The sequence below is a fragment of the Urocampus carinirostris genome, chromosome 8, assembly GCF_059441175.1.
Source record: "Urocampus carinirostris isolate Australia breed hairy pipefish chromosome 8, RoL_Ucar_1.0, whole genome shotgun sequence".
Taxonomy (NCBI): Eukaryota; Metazoa; Chordata; class Actinopteri; order Syngnathiformes; family Syngnathidae; genus Urocampus; species Urocampus carinirostris.
Window position 1 is genome coordinate 7,107,663 of NC_142356.1, and position 20,250 is coordinate 7,127,912.

The 20,250-nt window shown below is 39.9% G+C and overlaps 1 protein-coding gene and 4 non-coding genes across 5 annotated transcripts; 4 read left to right on the forward strand and 1 right to left on the reverse strand.

The window, feature by feature from the left end:
• The first annotated feature begins 1,266 nt into the window (after positions 1–1,266).
• On the forward strand, positions 1,267–1,348 carry trnas-aga (transfer RNA serine (anticodon AGA)). The gene has a single exon. It is a non-coding gene; the product is annotated as a tRNA-Ser (tRNA).
• Positions 1,349–2,846: 1,498 nt separating this feature from the next.
• trnas-aga (transfer RNA serine (anticodon AGA)) lies at positions 2,847–2,928 on the forward strand. Its single transcript has one exon. It is a non-coding gene; the product is annotated as a tRNA-Ser (tRNA).
• Positions 2,929–4,034: 1,106 nt separating this feature from the next.
• Positions 4,035–4,116, forward strand: trnas-aga (transfer RNA serine (anticodon AGA)). Its single transcript has one exon. It is a non-coding gene; the product is annotated as a tRNA-Ser (tRNA).
• A 1,411-nt stretch (positions 4,117–5,527) lies between these two features.
• trnas-aga (transfer RNA serine (anticodon AGA)) lies at positions 5,528–5,609 on the forward strand. Its single transcript has one exon. It is a non-coding gene; the product is annotated as a tRNA-Ser (tRNA).
• Positions 5,610–6,723: 1,114 nt separating this feature from the next.
• Positions 6,724–20,180, reverse strand: nol11 (nucleolar protein 11). Its single transcript, XM_088341472.1, has 18 exons — positions 19,992–20,180; positions 17,191–17,304; positions 15,745–15,801; positions 15,495–15,643; positions 15,263–15,320; positions 15,016–15,157; positions 14,706–14,909; positions 13,914–13,990; positions 13,263–13,386; positions 13,074–13,165; positions 12,935–13,000; positions 11,788–11,972; positions 11,578–11,703; positions 9,541–9,762; positions 8,221–8,299; positions 8,016–8,108; positions 7,095–7,202; positions 6,724–6,924 (listed from the first exon to the last, which is right to left on the reverse strand). The coding sequence occupies exons 1-18, from the start codon at positions 20,136–20,138 to the stop codon at positions 6,811–6,813; spliced, it is 2,157 nt and encodes a 718-aa protein (XP_088197598.1). The 5' UTR covers positions 20,139–20,180; the 3' UTR covers positions 6,724–6,810.
• Between the last annotated feature and the right edge of the window lie 70 nt (positions 20,181–20,250).

Consider the following 20,250-nt stretch of genomic DNA (forward strand, 5'->3'; position numbering starts at 1 on the left):
ATGGGCCACACCCGTTTCTCTTGGTCCACCGACACTGGAAGCCCGGCCCAGAATTCAAATCGGACTTGGGCTAAGGCTTAATATTTACCTGTAGGCTGAAAGTGGTGGACAAAACCTTTTCCTGCTTGCAAAAGGCTTGCTCACTTAGGAGTTGTCCTACTTATATGGGCCACACCCGTTTCTCTTGGTCCACCGACACTGGAAGCCCGGTCCAGAATTCATATCGAATTTGGGCTAAGGCTTAATATCTTACCTGTAGGCTGAAAGTGGTGGACAAAAACTTTTCCTGCTTGCAAAAGGCTTGCTCGCTTTGGAGTTATCCTAGTTTTCGCTATTAAATCAACACAATATATATTCCCTTGCATTGCTAAAATTTTTCAAGTTTAATGTCTGTCAGCTTGATGGCTTTGGTGTATCACCACTCCCAAGCCAATCTTAGTTTGTGAAACCGATGACATTTCTCAACGCCTGCTAGCTAACTTTCAGACGGAATCTAATTGCTTAACCCAGAAGCTTTCTCAAAGACTGATGTTATAAGACTCGGCCTTCAGGATTTTTTGTGAAGGCCTCCGGGTCTATTTCTGTCAGGACCAGAACGGAGACAGGAACAACTTGCATTACGTTTCTCTCAGTTTTATTGGAAGAGAGGAAAGGGTTGCCCCCACGATCCGGTGATCGCTGGGCGCGGGAAGCAGGTCGCCCTGAACGCGGAAGTGGGACTTCCGTGGCGAGCGATGGGCGTGTCGGGAACGGAAAAACGGGTCAGTAGCCGGGGCAGGAGAGCAAAAACGTGGTCGGGGTCAGAAATGAGTCGTAAGCCAGGAGAGGAGAGTAGACGTGGTCAGGATCAAAAACGGATCGAAGCCGGGGGACAGACAGGAGCCAAAAAACAGGTGGGAGTCAGGGTCGAAAAAAGGCTTGCCTAGTGTAAACTGAGGTTCGCAGACGGACTAACAACAGGTGATAAAGAATAAAGCAGGAAAAAAATGAAAGAAATGAAAGTCAATGGGGAAAAAGACAGAAAAAGAAAAAAAATGAAAAGAAATGGAGATAAAAGATAAAGCAAGAAAAAAAACTAAAAAAAAATAAAGATAAAAATAGAGAAAACAGCCGTTGAAGTAAGCCCAATTGGGCGTTTACAGTAAGACCTTGGTTATCGCGGTTAATGGGGGCCAAAACCACCTTAAAAAAAAAAAACAGTACGGACCGCGAAGCTCTGAGGCTGCATACGTCGAACAGAGAAGTAGCGAAGTCTCTCTGTACACAGTTGTCGTGGCCGAGTGGTTAAGGCGATGGACTAGAAATCCTTTGGGGTCTCCCCGCGCAGGTTCGAATCCTGCCGACAACGTTACATTTATATATTGTGTAACAAGATATCCCATGAATAGTATTGACTGTCATTAATTACAACGTGTCAATTGAGGACAGAAAGAACCTGCGTTAATTTAACACTCTTGTGCCTAAAAGACGGTGGCAGGGTGGTTTTTGGCGAGCGACGGTGGTGTCGGGAACAGAAAACAGGTCAGTAGCCGGGGCAGGACAGCAAAAACGTGGTCGGGGTCAGAGACGAGTCGTAAGACAGCAGAAGAGAGTATACATGGTCAGGATAAAAAAACGGGTCTAGAATTTATCGTAGCCCTTCTCTAGGTTTCTTCATTTTCCTCATGTTGAGGTTTTTGAGTTTTTCCTTGCCCTCATGTTGGTTCCAGGTCAGGGGATGGTGTCATAATAGTCTGTTGTCTTTGCAGCCCTTTGAGACCCCTTGCGATTAAGGGCCAAACAATGTTGACGTTTTTTATATGTCAGCTTTTGTTTTTCATTGTATTTAAGCCTTTTTTAGATGAATAGTTTTTAAAATTCTTGGGGTGAATTTGGGGGTGCTTTAACACCCTCCAAAACGGGCTGGTTACGCCCGTAGTTGTATCTATCGTTACGTTTTGGAGCGTTCTTAAAAAAAAAAATCATATGACTTTAATTCAGGGGTGTCAAACCTATTTTAACTTGGGGGGCCACACGATAGAACAGATATTCTCTTGGGGGTTGGACTAGTAGATTAGAGAGAAAGAAATAAGAGAAAGAGAGGGAGAAAAAACTAGAGAAAAAGAAGAGAGGGTGGGACAAAGAAAGATAGAAAGGAGAGAAAGTGTGTGAGAAACAAAAGCGATAAAAAGAGAAATAGTGAGAGAAGAGGAAAATAAGAGGGAGAAAGAACAAAATCCAAAGAGAAATAGAAAGAGGAGGGGGGAAAGAACGAGAGAGAGAGCAAAAAGAAGGAAGGAAGAGACAAAAGAAACAAAGAAAGAGAAAAAGGAGAGAGAGAGAGAAAGAGAGAGAAATACATGTACAGCATTTGTGAGAGGCACCTGGCTTTAGCAACATCAAGTGGACAAATTTCAACCTGCAGCTCGTTTTTCTCTTGCACTTCTCCAAGCATTGTCTCACGGGCCACCTGTTTGAAACGGCTGCTTTAATTCCACACTAACTGTACAATCACGGAAATACTATCTCTGTAGCTCTTCAGTAACTTGACTATTATAAACCGCCAATGATGTTGAATCACGTGACTCCCCTATTCTACAACAACGTATTTGCGTGCCAGTTCATAAAAGGGTCGAGAATGCAAATGAGCACTCCAAGTTGCGCCTTTTTGAGAGTTGATTGAATGAATGCAATCGATTCTTCTCGTGGTGGCGCTGTGTTTTGAGCGATATAAGAATAAGGGGATCATTCATCGTGCACGCGTCTTGCACACAAACCGGAGTTAATCGGCACAAAATTAATCATGCTTCAGGAACAGGGCATTTGTGCAGGATTGAATCCTGAATGGTCTTCTTTCTACTGTATAAGTTGTCGTGGCCGAGTGGTTAAGGCGATGGACTAGAAATCCATTGGGGTCTCCCCGCGCAGGTTCGAATCCTGCCGACAACGTTGTCTTTATATATTGTGGAACAAAATAAGGCCTTGATAAACATAATATCAATAACTGGATCTTCAATGAATAGAATGTATAAGGAAGTGACATTAAAAATTTCATACCGGAAAACGAGTCAAAAGATGTCTTTACTGGTTGAAAAGTGAATTATCAAACAATGGAATAAACAACAATCTTATTTACGGCTAACAACGGCTAACAACGGCTAACAACGGCTAACAACGGCTAACAACGGCTAACAACCTCCACAGCTCCATGCCCGTACAAATTGTAGTATTTTCCTGTACAAAATAATCATACACTAATTTTTTTTTCGGAATGATGCATGATGGGAAATCCACAGGCGGCAGATGCATGCTATTGCCAAATTTGCGTTTTTCCATACAGATTTCCTTGCACGTCGTACTGCATGCATGCATAAAAAACGTACTTTGTATGGCAAAAACGTACAAGTCGAGGTATGCTAACAGGAACTAAAAGGAACAAACAAGAACTAACAGGAACAAACAACAGAGAGAGAAAGGAAAGAGCAAGAAAGAGAGAAAGAATGAAAGAGAGAAGGGTTAGGGTTAGGAATATTTTAAAAGAAAATAGAAAAAGAAAAAATGAAATGCATTTATATAGCGCTTTTCAAGTCAAGACTTCCCAAAGCGCTTTACAGTGTGCTTCACATTTCCCAATAGCGGCCTTGCAGCCATGTAAGGCTCTAACCTGCTTATTGGGGGTATTAGGGGTTCAGTGTCTTACCCAAGGACGCTTCGACATGTAACACGGACGAGCCGGGATTCGAACTGGGATCCCTTGATCCTAAGACGAGCGCTCTACCTCCTGAGCTACTGCCGCCCCAAAACACAAATTAAAAGTAAAAGAAGAAAAAAAAGAACTAAATAATGAATAATACGTCTGTCCCTGTGTGCCCTGCGATTGGCTGGCAACCAGTTCAGGGAGTCCCCTGCCCACTGCCCGATGATTGCTGGGATGGGCTCCAGCACCCCCGCGACCCTACTGAGGATAAGCGGTGCAGCTAATGAGATGAGACAAAAAGAAAGCAGGGAATATGACAGGGAGTACATACTGAGGACGGTGGAGGCACTGTATGTAAGTTGTCGTGGCCGAGTGGTTAAGGCGATGGACTAGAAATCCATTGGGGTCTCCCCGCGCAGGTTCGAATCCTGCCGACAACGCTAGCATTATGTTAAGGTTTAGCCGTTATGGTGTACAACTTGACGACTTCAACCGTGGCCCTCCGGTGTCGACATGTAGAATTGCTACACTGTGTTGTTGTTACGGGAGTAGGTACCTTTGTTCGGTCTGTTCACATTTTTGCTAATATATTTTATTATGATGAAAGCAATACTTTAAACGTCCATCTAATCATTATCTGTTTTATTTACATGACATGGAAAAATCAATCAAACGAAAGAATAAAGCACTTTGTTGACACAAGCAATTGCGGTGTGAGCAAGGTGGGGGGGATAAGAAATTCAGTCACAGGTTAACAGTACTGATCGGTAAACCCAGTTTGAAGATAATCAACTTATTTAAATGATCGGGAATTCTTTTCATGGGACCATCGGCGGTTGTTCTCATCCAGACAACAGGGACGGAGAGAACCGCGGGCTCTTGGGTGCCCAGGCCCCAAGCCTGGGCACTTTGGTCGGCCATTTTATTCCCGTTCCGCGCAAAGCTTCATTCCAACTCTCCTTAATTTACAGAAACCCTGTGGGTGAGGCCTAGGCCACTTTTAATCAATATTGTTGCTGGGTGCCCGGAACAACTCCGGGAAAATGACTCGCCTCAAATACACTTACTACCTCCCGCATCGTGAATTCAAGGTTCACGGTGGCCAAATCCAGGACCACCAAAAAAGAAAGAAGAAAGGGAGCGAGACAAAGGAATAAGAATAAAAAATGGAGAAAGGGGAAAAGAAAAAGAAGAAATGAATAAAGGGATAAACAGAAAATGAAAGCCAATGGGGAAAAGACAAGAAAAAGAGAAAAATCAAAAGAAAAGGAGATAAAGAATAAAGCAGTAAAAAAATGAAAGAAATGAAAGTCAAAGGGGAAAAGACAGAAAAGGAAAAAAATCAAAAGAAAAGGGGATAAAGAATAAAGCAGGAAAAAATGAAAGAAATGAAAGTCAATGGGGAAAAGACAGAAAAAGAAAAAAAGGGGATAAAGAATAAAGCAGGAAAAAAATGAAAGAAATGCAAGTCAATGGGGAAGACAGAAAAAGAAAGAAAAAAAGAATCAAAAGAAAAGGGGATATAAAATAAAGAAGGAAAAAATGAGAGAAATGAAAGTCACTGGGGAAAAGACAGAAAAGGAAAAAATCAAAAGAAAAGGGGATAAAGAATAAAGCAGGAAAAAAAATGAAAGTCAATGGGGAAAAGACAGAAAAAGAAAAAAAGGGGATAAAGAATAAAGCAGGAAAAAATGAAAGAACTGAAAGTCAATGTGGAAATGACAGAAAAAGAAAAAAAATCTTAAGAAAAGGGAATAAAGAATAAAGCGAGAAAAAGAATCTAAGAATGAAATGAGGGGAAACAGCCGTTGAAGTAGCAGGAGTCTAGGTGTATTCATCAGGAACATCACAGTTGTCGTGGCCGAGTGGTTAAGGCGATGGACTAGAAATCCATTGGGGTCTCCCCGCGCAGGTTCGAATCCTGCTGACAACGTCATCGTTATATATTATGGAAAAAAGTATCTCAGACCAGTTGATTGAATAGTATTGACCATCATCAATCAAAATGTGTAAATTGAGGAACGAAAAGAACCAGTGTATTCATTTAACACTGTTGTGCAAGAATATGGTGGCGGGGTGTTTGGTGTGCAGCTACACGGTACAAACAGGCAGGGTTCAACTCCAGCCTCCTCATGTGTAATTTGCATTGGATGGAAATGTCTCTAGTTTGATTGACCCAGTATATCACCGTAACACAGATAATAGATGAAAAAACTGACACAAAAAATGTAATAGAAGAAATAAACAAAATACATGGAGTAGAGTAGGGGAAAAAAAAGAAAGCGAGGAGAGATAAAAGAAAAAAGGAGAGAATCAAGAATAAGGGAAAGAAAAGATAAATCAAAAAGTAACCCGGATTTTGATGGGTTTAGCAAAAAAAAAAAGAAAGTGATGGAAACAGAAAACCAAGAAAGATAGAATGAATAGAAAAAAAAACAAGAAACCCTGATTTTGATGGGTTTAGCAAAAATGTTTCTTTGACATTAAACAAAAGAGGGAGTGAGAAAAGGTAAGTGATGGAAACAAAGAAAAAGGAAACGAAGAAAGATGGAATGAAAGATAAAAGTAAGGGAAAGAATAGAAAAAAGTAGAAGAAAGCGAGGAGAGATCAAATAAAAAGGAGAGAATCGAGAATAACCCTAACTTTGATGGGTTTAGCAAAAATGTTTTTTTAATATAAAAAAAAGAGGGAGTGAGAGAAGGAAACAAAGAAAAGATAACCAAGAAAGATGGAATGAAAGATAAAAAGGAAAGGATAGAAAAAAACAAGAAACCCTGATTTTAATAGGTGCAGCAAGTTGTTTATTCAACATAATAAAAAATGTATACATATATATATATATATTTATAACAATAGCAGCTTGAGCCCCGACGTGTGACCAAGTGGCTAATATGAGTGGCTAGAGAAGAAAGCAGTGGATTAGAATCAAAGATGCCCTAGTCACAGGACTAGGCAACTATCACATGCAAGGTTCAGCGGTGTTTTATTTACACTAACAAAATATTTTTATACCACTAGGGGTCACTCCATAAAAAACACTGGGGCGTAAAACCACTTGTTTTATTAAAAATCTTCAAACCAACACATTGATTTTTTTAATTTATTTTTTGGGGAAAAAACATTTTTGTAAAACTCAAAAAAGCTCGATGATCTCAATAGAATACTGCCCGACTTCCCTTTTCGTCTTCATATGTTGGAGCTCCAGCAGACCTCCCTCCAGTTTCCCCAGTTCCGAAACCAGTCTCACCTGAACAAACACAAATCCTGGGTTTTTTTGCGAGCGGAGAGGGATGGGTGCCGCCAGGCTGTAGTTGCCCGAGACACACCACCCATGTGCTTAAAGGGATCCGACCGACCGTAATCTATTTTCAAATTCCATTTTCGGATCGAAAAGTCAAAGAAACGAGCAGGACGTACCTGACACTTGATATATTTGTGTAGGTGGAGCAGAAGACTTTTGGCTTCTGGACTCATGACCAGGACTGTGAAATGGGCATCCAACAACAGGCAGACCCAGTCCATTAGCTACGAGAGGAAACAAAACCCGAGTCATAGGTGTCCAACGGGTAGCCGATAGGCCACTTCGGGCCCGCCGACAGATGGAATCCGGGCCGAGAGGCTCAGAGAAGCGCAAGAGAAAAAACAGCGGGCGGAATAGGAGTTGCAAATTGAAATAAAGGCAGTTAGTTGCCAGCTCCAAAGCAATGGAGCAGTATTTACTCTCTCAGTCTTTGTCACTCTTGTTGTGGCTCAACCTCTTTGTCTCCATTTCTGTCTCTCTCTGTTCTCCCTTTTTTCTCTCCTTCAATGTTTTCCTTTCTCTTTTTTCACTCCTTTTCTGTCTCTTCTCTCTTTTACTTCTATTCGCTCTTTGTATTTTTTTAACTCAATTTCTTTGTGTTTTCCTCCCTCTTCCAGTCTTTTCTTTCTTCCTCCTATAAGAATGTATTTCCCTCTTTGTTTCTCAAGTTGATTAAGACCGACAGCTGCAAAGTAGTGTCTTACTATCTGTACTAGCCATTCTTCTACTGACTCCAAGATCGCGATCCTAATTCCATAAGGGCAGTGGGAAACTAATCTGTTAATGCACATCACTAATTAGATGACGAGTCATAGTTACTGCCAGTTTTTGTGGGCTTCATTAAATTTCTTGGCTTTGACATTCAGAGCACTTGGCAGAAATCACATCGTGTCATCACCTGGCATGGGCCCTCGCAAATTTTTTTTTCAGGGAGAAAAAAAAAATGACGAAAAATAAAACGCAGGGTCTAAAATGCAGAAAAAAGTAGCGGCCCTGCAGTCCGGAACTTATACATTAGAGCCAAAATTGTTACAGACCTGTGCCACACTGGGTGATCTGTAGCTGTTACTCTGAGGAAGAACATCTTGGCTGTATATTTGGTAGAGGAAGTGCAGGTACTGGAGGAAAATCTTCAATAACAAAAAGAGTCATCGTTTTAACAGCCAACAAACACTCTACAGAAACATTTTCCCTCACGTCCTCTGCTGTCCCAAACATAACCGAAAAGTAGAGAGAACTCACGAAAACTTGTTGGAATGAAAGATCCTTCAGATGCGGGAGAAGGAGGTCATCGCTGTACGCCGTCTGTAAGACCTCGTTTCTTCACGGCTACAGTCAAGATCGTTTTCATACAATTTGTAATTTCCAGGATTGAACAAAAACACAGGGTTCGTACACTTTTTTCACGGCCAAAACCAAGCACTTTTAAAGACATTTCTTGATTTTTTCCACTACTTTCCAACACTTTATTGTTGGCTTTGATGAATAGATTAAAGTCACTATCTTGCTGCTAGCACACACTTTGTGCTATTTTGAGATGCTCCCATCAATGATCTAAGATATTTTTATGACAATGGGCTGCTGTAAACTGACATGAATTCTGCCATTCTGCTTCAACAATCCATGCACAAATTGCCCTACGTCACACTTGTTGACAAACACGGAAAGGGTTCGATAGGTGTTGGGTAAGAAGGAATTTCGATACAGAAGACCACAAAGAAAGAAGATACTGCATGTATAAAAAGCAGAAAAGGGAGCCATTTTGGACTCATTTTAATGATATTGATCGCTCCGAAACAGAATGCATTCAAATCTTTCAATTCGTTTTCTTAAGATTTACTTATTTGGATTTAGAATGATTTTTATTTTTCTGAGGATCTCTGTCTAAATTAGTAAGAATTGTAAATATTTTTTGAATTTTATCATTTGTTTATAGCACCAAATAGTTAATATTATTCATTTATTTTTCATTGTTTTGCATTTTAGCGATTTGGTGGTGTTGTTCAACTTAATCTGTTCAGTGTGTAAAAATCAAAACTTTTATTTTACAAAACAGTTTTGGAGAGCTGTGAATATTTTAATTCATATTTCATGCGTTTTCCCCTGCAAAACATATGACATTACTAATTACAAAAAAAAATGGTGCATTATATTTTATTATCATTGATAATTTATCACAAAATATAAATCTGAGGAGCCGTTCGGAAGCCAAAAGCCTATTGTTACTGAGCCGAGCCAGAAGAGCCACTTCTAGAAAAAAAGCCGAAATTTCCCTGACCAGTCTGATAAACGTGTCCTCTTGGATGCGACAATGAGGGGCAGTAACGCTTCACTTGACAACTCGATACAGAGGACTGGAGTCAATCGGCGACATTTTTATGCTTTTTAAAAAATGTTCTTCCTTTAAAAGCGTGGTCCAAAAAGTAAGACTGTTGAGCATTTTCCTGACACTGAAAACACAACACTAAAATTCCAGCCTTTTCAAGATTTCAAGCACCCGTGCGGACCCTGAAGATTAAGCAACATACATTTTTTCAGTTTTTTTCGTGAACAAAAGGATACAGCAACACAGCCCTCTGTAGACCAACAGGGCAGCTTTGCTCCGTCGGCGGCAATTGATTTTCCTTGTCCGTATTCGTAATATCCGAGTGGTCTTCCAAACCGGATGTGGCGTCAAAACCATTCTGCGAACTATCCGGGGGTAGCACCTTTGAGGTCAGAGTTTGCATGAAGGAAACGCTGTCGGGTTCCAGGTTCACTTTCTCTTCGTCGCTGTCTGGCATACTGGAACAGAGAGCATTTATTAGGGATGGTGGCCCCTAAGGACAGCTGTTCTAAAAATTAGCCCACCAGTAATGGGTCAGTGTGATTTTTTTTTTAATTACATTTATTTTTTAAGTGGTTGACAGTCTATTTAACCCAACTTCCAAGAATTATCCTAGTAACAATATAGTAATAACAGTATAAGTCACCTTTTTGAAAATCAGGCACGAAAATGAGTCGGTGGTTAAAAAGGGTGCGAAGGGGATATATTTTGGTCTACTGTACAACCCAACAAAATATTAATGAATTTACTATCTTGGTAGCATAAAGCCTCAAGTCGCTCGCATGAAAGCAGGTTGAATTGAGCTTGGCTCAGTTACTGCAGTGATTTATTCTCTACAGCTAGTTTGCTCCTGAACCGGCTAACAACTGGGTTAAGATTTTTTCCATGGATCTACACAATTCACGTCGGTCACCCTTTTGACGTCAAAACGGTAAATTCCTCTCAAAAGGTGAGAGATTTTAACGCATGAGAAATGTGTTAAAAACGTGGTGTTCTTTGTGCTAACACTAACAAAAAGTAGCTCTCAGCTTGAAAAAGGTTGGAGTCCACTGCCTGAGAATGATTCGAAGCATTTATGCTCCTCATTAGAATATATTTTTTATAGAAGTTGTAGGACTACATATTTGTGACTCCCCTTCCACTTACATTGCGTGTGGCTAGAGAAGGACACAGTGGAAAATGCCTGAATGACAGAACTCAGCAACCATCACATGCGGGGCCTTTGAGTGCTGAAGCCCTCAAAATATGCAAATGCATTTTTTTTTACCAATAAAAACTTTTATCAAATATACTAGTAAACTAATCTCATTCTTAAGCATGAGATTTGATAATTTGCATTGAAAAACTCTGTTTTGAAATCAAAGTTAAGAATAAGTCGACAAAATAAACCCACAATTGGAAAAAAAATGAATTAGACGCAATTTTAAATGAATGTAAATATAAATGGTCTGCATTTATAGAGCGCTTTTCAAGTCACTGAAGACCTCCCAAAAGAGCTTTACAATGTGCTTCACACTTACCCATTCACACACTGATAGCAGCATAAGCCATTGAAGGCAACTACCTGCTTATCGGGGGCATTAGAGATTCAGTGTCTCGCCCCTCGACATAACACAGAGGACCCGGGAATCCAACCTGCAACCTCTTGATCCAAAGACGCGCGCTTTATCTCCTTAGCTACTGCCGCCACAAACAAATGTTTCTTCAGGAGCTAAAGCGCGCGTCTTTGGATCAAGAGGTTGCAGGTTCGATTCCCGGCACCTCCGTGTTATATGTCGAAGTGTCCTTGGGCAAGAAGTGTGAAGCACATTGTAAAGCGCTTTAAAGATGTCTTCAGTGACTTGAAAAGCGCTCTATAAATGCAGACCATTTACATTTAGGTCCAGTTGAAAACTTTCCATCTGAAAAACCTAGCACTCTCCAAAGTTTTAGTCATGGAAAACATGAAATAAAAAGGAGGTTTACACTACGTTTTGGATCCTTAGGCATAACTGGCAGATAACTACCAATTCCAAAAAAAAACCTTCTGCTACATTTACAAAGCGTTTTTATTTTTATATTCTCCATATATTTTTTATCATGATAGATAACTAAATATTTTTAGTTCAAACAAATATAAATCTTAATAATGTGTTCACATCATCAAGACTTTTGAATATTGGATTTAAGACAGTTTAATGCCAATTAAGGCCTTATTTTTTAGAATAATGAATTCAATCCCTTTCAGAGTTTAAGGATTCGCGGCAAGCCCGTGCTTAACATTCGAATCGCACCTAATAAAAACCTTCAGGCAGGTGCAAGTGACAACTTCCGGGATGTCAGGGAAGAACTGTAAACAGAGCTGACAGAGGAAGTAATCCTTCTGTTCCAGGGCCAACTGCACAAGGTCAGGACACATGCTGTAAAGCAAAAACAGGGTTGAGTTCACTGGTGAGAGCTGGAATCATTTTCTAATGCAGTGATAAAAGGAGGAAATTGGGAACCTGTGGCAGAGGCCTCGGGTCCGTACAAGCTGAGCCAACGTGGCTGACAAATAGAAATGAGGATCGGCCATGCTTCGTGCCACCAGAGAAGATGCCAATTGTCCCACTGACTGAGTCAGGTCCTGGATGTCGGTTCTGGAGATAAAACCATCCACTTCCGTTTGCACTTCCTGAACTGTACCAGTCTGTAGCAAAATTAATAAATGATGGGTTAGCGATCCACAGGCTCTGCTCACATACCTAAGACTTATAACATTGGTAAAATGGCGGCGCCCTCTGTTGGCTGCGGCTGCATCGGCTCGCTACAACGGGTCAGGTGTATCGACATTTCGTTCTGTGTACATTGTTACAAAGAATGACAATACAAAGGAAATTATTATTATAATAATAAATTATTATAATATATGGCTTCCGGATCTTGTTACAGTACACCTTTTTCATGGCCAAATTCAAGCACTTTTCAGGCATGTTCAAGGCCAATTTTTCCAATACCTTCAAAGAAAAAAGATCCAACACCGATCGAAAGAACGTTTTTATGTTGAATTTGATGATGAAGCTTGTGTGAAGCTTTACATGTGAATGCCATAATGACAAGCCACCAAAGCAGGCAACAATTTCAAGCATTTAAAGCGCTTCACCCGAAATTTGAGCATTTGTAGTGCAAACCCTGTTAACCAGCTGCTGCCTCTCGTATGGATGTCAATGAGCAACTAAAAACTACTACGATCGGAAACTCGGTTGCTCTACAAAAATAAGGGAAGAGGTGATAAAGTTTTGGTGGTCTTGCTTTAGATATAAATGTTGTAGAAATGACGGAATTAGCCTGAAAGTGCCAAGTGTGTGTGCACTATGACCACTAGTAATATGGAGCTGCTCTGTCACAACTACATTAAATTCAAAGATTCAAAGAAAATAAATGCATAAAAAAGCCCGCCCAAAAAGGAGGATTCAAAAGAATGAATCACGGATGGAAACTTCACACAACAGGCTTGAAAAAATAAACAATTAAAGATCATGTTTCTCATTAATTGTCATATCAATCTGATATCGTCATATTGTCCAGTCTCACTAAGATCATAGGCTAAATTTCCCTTTAAATATTTGAACATCTCCGAGGTACAGACAACAGAATGACAAAAAGCATTACCTTGATGAGCTCCAGAACTTGCTCAACTGTTAAACTGGGGGCTGGTTGACTCTTCCGTGTGGTTCTCTAGGGAGATAGATGACCAACGAGGATCAGATTGATAACTGAATCATCCTTTGAAAATTAAGAGATAACATACCAACTTCCTAGTCTCCATTGTTCTTGAGGGTTGAGCTCTCTCTCCATGCAAGATGTTGTTCCAAGTAGGCACCGACACTAGAGGTCTAGATTCTGTCAAAATAAAATAGAGAAGCCGATCAAGTTTGTGGCACTGCCATGTTGCAATCTTGCAATGCAAGTTTCTATTTATCCCATTACAACATCTTACCTTCCTTCACTGACTGTTTTTGTTTTCCCAAAGCAGATGCAAGTGAAGATTTGGTGCATCCGTACGGAATGACAGATAGGGTTTTGCCATGCGGAATGAATAACTTGTTGGAATAGCACCATAGCTTAAATAGAAAGAGAAAGGTGAATCAATACAAAACTTGAGAGAATAAGAAGCTTTGTAGTGACTACGACTAATAAGGTGCTTGTTTAAACTAGCCTAACTCCTTGGTCAAATGTGGACTTATTTTAAGACCATCTATCTATCTACCTTGGTCATACCCCTTAAGAGGGATGACCGACAGCAAGACAAACACATACAATAACAAAGAAAATAAAAGGGAAATAAATAGCAAAATAAAAAAAAAAACCCACACAAAAATTTTTGACCCATGGCCAACCCAATTGCCCAAACACCCAAGTCGGTCATGCTTTCGTCCCCCCAGATGAAACGGGACACCAGAAAGCGGCCATGTCACTCTGGTCAGGGTGACACAACACACTCTTTTGTTCAACAGCAGGGCCCGACAGCTTTCACTGGTTTACCCCTGCCGCATCATACGGGTGCCCAGCCCATCCTTAAGAACGCGTCCACAATCCCACTATCCTTTCATTTTAAGACTAGTTTGTGAAAAGTACGTTATGCACCTACCTGTCCAAAGATTTTACCGGCCATTTCTTTCCCTGCCTGAAGTGTCTGGAAATTGATATTCCAGATGCAGAGGAAGTCTGAAAGTGAAAAGGCAACATTTAATCAATATTAGAAAAATATTCCTGTATTTATTGATGTTGAAAATGTCATTGAACTATCATATATTTACTTGTTTATTAGTTGTCTACATTTACGCATGTATTAGTTTTTATGTAGGACTTCTGACTATTCACAAATTAGAGGGGCCTCATCCTATTTGGCCACTTCCAGTTATAGAGGACTGCCACAAATCCATTTTCCCCTAACCTTTCCTACTTCCTAAATGGCACACAAAAGCACACACACCAGGGCTCCGGGACAGACATTGCATTCATTCACAGGAAGCGACCAGATCCTCCAGCTGTATAATTATGATTTGAACCCATAAGTGTTAAATGGTAATCAAAAGATTAATGATTTCCATATGTGTCATGTTTCACGCCAAATGATTTATTTCATTGTGTGCCTGTATGAAATTTTGCCTTTTACCACTTTATCAACCAATTGGAGAACTTTTGAAAAGCATAAAAAGGAACTACAACCGGACACAGGACACACCTCCGGTGACTGACATCATTTTTTTATTCCTTATCAATTGATGAATAATTAACTGACGGGAATAGAGGCGGATGATGACGAAACCAGTCTTTGCAACCATTTTTGGGCAGTTTTTCAATTGCGGACCAAAGGTTTACATATTTGACAAATTTCCATGATCTACACGCAGATAGTAACACGATGAGTAACCCTTACCTTTACCAGTTCCAACCGAAGGATGCGGAACACCTACAGCAGCAAGATGGGCTTCATCTAGCAGCAATGCTGAAGCTGCACTCAACTGGTCTTCCAGCGAAAGCGCTAGTAGAAGATTACGAGGCAGTGAAAGGGTTGGGGAGCCCTCATCAGCCCCTGAACCAGACACTGAGATCACACTCTGGTATATGTGTCCATTTGGATCTGCATGGCAAGGAATTGACAAAGCACAGTAGAACGTCACTCACTTTTCTGCACCATCTTAATATCATGATTCAAAGGGATATTTTGAAAAACCATGAACGCTTACACAGGTAGAGCAGATGGATGAGTTTGTTTTTGTAGGATACGGAAAAGTTGAGAGGAGAGAGACCGGAATCTTGGCTCTCCAACCGGTACTTTTGTAGTGCCTCGGAGTCGATTTTCTGCAGGTACAAGAAACAGTCCCCCTTCTGTGGAAAATAAACAAAAGCCAAAGAATAGCATCAGCAATATTGTAAATAACAAAAGAAAAGAACACCAACAACAATATTATTTGTGTTATGTAGATAAAATACCTTTTCTGTTGTGAAGATGACAAACTGCTGGGCTTCTACCACTATGTTTGTGCTCCACCTGAAAATAAACACATAAAAAGTCGAGTGTGGCACGACTTTATACAATATTTAATTTGCTGAAACATTATTGTGCAACACAATGTGCAAATGCAGATTACTAGTTACCCAATTCCAAAATTGCAATGCTAAAAAAAAAAAACAAAAAACAAAACAATAAAAATAAATGAATCACCTGATGTTTTCGTCTGGAGCCAATACTTTCTCGACAGTTTGTTGAGGATCTGCGAGAAGATCATCAAGAAGTCTCACGGCTCCGCTCTCAAATAAAACCACAGGATCTCCTCCAACCGCACTGTGGACTCTCCAGACGTCTGACGACACCTGAGCAAAACGCCAAATTATGTCAATATATAGCTGTGATTTACACAATTAAATATGAGCCTGGTAAATTTGACACTTTATAGTTGTGCTGTCATACTTACAGTAGCTTTAAATGTCTTATCCAGGAAAACATCCTCTTCCTTCCAGATTCTGATGACCTGATATTTAAAAGAGTTCAAAATGAGTTATTGTGAATTTCCCTGCGGGGATGAAAAAAGTATCTATGTATCTATCCATCATTACATTTTACCTATACAGAGATCCCGCGCTTTTCGCGGTTAATGGGGACCAAACCCACCCGCGGAGTGAGAATCTTTATTAGAAGCCTCCAAGGGTTTAACTCTCCTTGAGATGACGTTATTACCGACTGAGAATATACGACTGTAACAAAATAATTATAGATCTAGAAATAATGATGCACAACCCATAATTGCAGTCGAGTGAATCTTTAAATTGTCATTATACAAAAGTAAAACAAAATTGGAGGCTTCTCCATTTTAGATAGATAGATAGATACTTTATTCATCCCCGAAGGGAAATTCACTTTTCCAGCAGCATCCCTGAGCTGAGAACAATCAAGTGTAAGAAAGCAATTTAAAGAGCAGCTGTCTAACTGCGCGCTAGCATCGGATGTCCTCGAATTGAGCCAGATCTTAACTCTAATTGGGGAAAAACGCCCTGAATGTATAGGTTTCCCACAAGTTGTTGCTCCAGGTAATCTGTATAAGAGGTAATGGACCTGGCGTAGCCAAGATACAGGGTCCGCTGAGGAGAGTGGTTAGGTAAGCAACACCGTGAGTCTAGTCTGATCCCTGACGCTGCCCCAGTCGCTTCTGGAACCCAATAATAATTCAAGGGGCATCGGCTGGTGATCAGCATCTCTTTGTGCTTTTCTGACTTACTTTTGTGTCCAATTTAATAGACTATTTCTTTTTTTTTTTTTGTAACTTAATTATTGTGCTTTTTTTCTCTTTCTTGAACACACAATAAACAAAGAGGGGGGAGGGAAATAAAACAAATCAACAAAAAACAAAACCACATTGCAGTGTTGGGGAACATCTTCCACGTTCAAGTCATATTTTAAAGTCCAGTCTTTATTGTTTGTAAGTGGTGTCTTTATTTTCCTTATAGTCTAATAATATTTCCTATTTCTCCATGAATTGGGTGTCCTGTATTCTTATTTGAAATGTGGTCCTCTCCATTACAAATATTTCCTCTACAGTGAAGACCCACTGCCATGGTGGCGAGATCTTTAAGACTAGTTTGTGAAAAATATTTTATTCTTAATGTAACGAGCTGCCAACAATTAGCGATCGCCGGGCCCTTGTTTATTTTGGTGGGCGCATTGACTTGAGGACTTGCCCAAAGTTTGACTGACAGCATACAGCAGCCTATCACAGTCGCACACACAGACAGTACCGCCCACCCATTACGAACACACACAGTCTTCCCCGTGTAGCACTTGCTGTGTATTATATATATATATATATATATATATATATATATATATATATATATAATGTGAAGGTAGGGGTAATCTTGTTTACCTTTTTGTCAGTTACTGTCACATATTCTTGAGTGAGCATGATGTAGACTGTTGGGCAGGTCAAACGGCTGCCTTGCTTCATAGTCCAGCTTCCCAGTGGCTTACGATCTGAAACCTTATAGAAGAAAAAAAATATATATACACATTTAATAGGAATGTATAAAAAAGAATTGCTTTAAAAAAATGCTTCGAATACATGACTAGACTGTTAAGTCACTCAGTTTGGCAAAAAAAACAAAAAAACATTGAGATCCGTCTTCTCCGTCATATCTTCCAGTTGTCCCAAAGGTTCCATCCCCTTTCATACTTACATTCATCCATTTGGGAATATATTTCAGCGAAATTAAACTCACATTTTTACCATTACGAAGATGACACCCAGCTCCAGCTCTACTTCAACAAACCGCACTGCTACTCTTACTCATTGCATTCTCACGGTTTAGTTGAAACAAATATCAGGGATTTCTTCCAACCCCATGCAACTCAACAGTAAAGACTACTTTATCCAAAACTCAATTTTTGTCACCTTCTTGATAATCACTGTTACCCTCCTTCCTCAGTCGGAGAATCATCCTCAAGACCCCGGTTTCCTTTCTGTTCTGCATATTTTTACTGAAGTAAAATTGAACACCTTCACTCATCCCTTACTCCCCGAACTGCTGCTTGTCAATTCTTGCCTGGATTACTGCAACTCTCTTCAGTTTGAACCTCTCCTTTAACTTCTTTAGAACTTTGCTATTGGTATCATCACAAGGACTCCTTGCATGCATTTCATGACTCCATTTGTAAAGCTCTATTGGCTCCCTGTCTGTATCCAATGTAACATTCTCAGTTAAACTTTTAACCCAAGTAGCCTAGCTCCTCATTATGATTCTCGACATACCAACACGTTCTCTATGGTCCTCCTCTGCAGCACATACTCCCATCCCCCTCTCCTTGCTTGGTTGGCATGGAGGGCATATCTTTTAGCTGCTTAAACTTCTAGTAAAGGGTATAATTGTATACCCCTCAGTCGCAACAAGTCCCATAAGGCTGCTCAGACCACCATTATTGTTTTAATTGGTTTAATTAATTTTCTTTTATCTGTGACCTTGGATGCGATCAAATACACCTTATTTGTTATTAGATACATATGAACTACAGAACTATTTTCCAGGTCACATTATACATTGAAATAGACCTAATTAAAAAAAATTTTTTCCACCTTTCAGGGTTCTTGCAGGTGCTTGAAATCCTTGAATATTATTGTTGTGTTTTCAACGATTGAAAAGTGCTTGAATTTTGGATGAAGTGCTGGATTTTTAGGTGACTGATATGAAAATAGATGAAGGTTGATTCTGAAATCCTACCAGCGCGCATAAAAGTACATTTTTTTCCGACTGATAATAGGTTTATCAATCTCGTACAGGACTGGTCATAAAAGTGAAATAAAAAATAATAATTAAAACAATATTAACCAATCTTAGATAATGTCATCCAATACCCTAAAACAAGTGCATTGAGAGTGTTCTTTGACTATAATTTCATGCTAAAAAGAATTCTGCATTAAAGTTGGAGTGCGTAGTTAGAGATGTCCTTAAAAAGTTCAAAAATAAATCATTTCTCTCTGGGTGGATGCTAACGAGTATACGCTGAAGGATTTTATACTTTATACGATTAAATACAATTTACATTTATCGAGTGCAATGAAGATTTTCACTGAGTGAGCTTCAGGTCGCGCCGTTCCAAGTACGGAGTGTTTTGGCTGGGGAATTTTGATAACAGAATTCTGACGCAGATGGCAGGCGATGTTTGGAGAACAAAGCCCAGATGACGTGGAAACGCTTGGTGTCATTTTTTCAGACATCGAGGAGACGAGGTGGAGCCCACGTGGGGAGTCTCTGGCCGCCCCATGGGAGGAGCCGGCACGTCGGCTTGGGAGAAAGGCGTGGGCAGAAGAAGAACTTCAGAAGATCGGAGAACGAGAGGGACAATCGAGAAAGGAGGCTCGTCGAAGAGTGACAATAATTCGGCTAATTCGATGGAATTCACTTTACTTTGAGAAAATAAATCTGCCCCCTGTGTGAAAATGTCGGCTAATCTTGTCCATCTTTTCCCAAAAGGAAACGAGCATGCATTGTTAGGAGGTGTTTGGCTAATGGAGTCAGATAACTAATTCGAACAATTTGGTAAACAATACATTTAAATATAATAATTCCTAACAATGCAAGTAGATACCAGCTAACGACTTTCTCAAGGTTTCTTTTTTTACCCCTCATGTTGAGGTTTTAAGTTTTTCCTTGCTCTCATGTAGGTTTTAGATCAGGGGATGGTGTAGTCAGTAGTTTGCAATAGTATGTGGTCTGTGCAGCCCTTTGAGACTCCTTGTGATAAAAAAAAAAACCTGCATTATGAGACTTAAAACAACTCTTAAAAGATGTATATTGCACATTAAATCGGTAAATCGAAGGAGGATTGTGGAATTTCAAAAGCTAGATATTTCTTTTATTAAATTTGCATCGAACTTAGACCAACAAGAATATGATTTCCCTGCAAATCCAAAATAAGAAAAATACGTAAAAAGACAAAATACGATAGTACAGTACTACAAAAACAAGGTCTTTACATACAACAGAGGTATAACAATAACATTTTCTATAACAGTTAGTTTGAAAAAAATAAAATAATAGAGTTATCAAAAGGAAAATAATATTTGTAAAAATGAAAGAAATACGAAATTACTTTCCAAACGATATACTGCAGCTAGCTAGCTAGTGGCTAGCTATTTATTGTTAGCTGCTCCCCGAAAACGTTTAAACTTACCTTGTAAATAGTAACACATCTTAAAGCGTCCGTGACAATGACATGGTCGCTGTCTCTCTCCGGTTCGATGCCCTGAATTCCAGAGCTTGTTAAATTCGGAGATGGGACGAGTGCACACAACGTGTAGCCCTCATACAGCGCCGCCATGCTTGTTACGGAGAGACGGGATTTCGGAGAGCTCGCGAGATTATAGGGATACCATTTAACCGGGGTAGTTAGACTCATATTAGCTCGTAGATTGAAGAGAAAGAAAGAAAGA

Excerpts from the sequence above, each read along its gene's own strand:
- nol11 (XM_088341472.1), bottom strand. The coding sequence starts at position 20,138 with ATGGCGGCGCTGTATGAGGGCTACACGTTGTGTGCACTCGTCCCATCT. Across the intron at positions 13,001-13,073 it reads CAATGGAGACTAGGAAGTTG|AGAACCACACGGAAGAGTCA; the intron begins GTATGTTATCTC and ends CTATCTCCCTAG. Across the intron at positions 8,300-9,540 it reads CTACAGAGGGCTGTGTTGCT|AAACGAGGTCTTACAGACGG; the intron begins GTATCCTTTTGT and ends GTAGCCGTGAAG.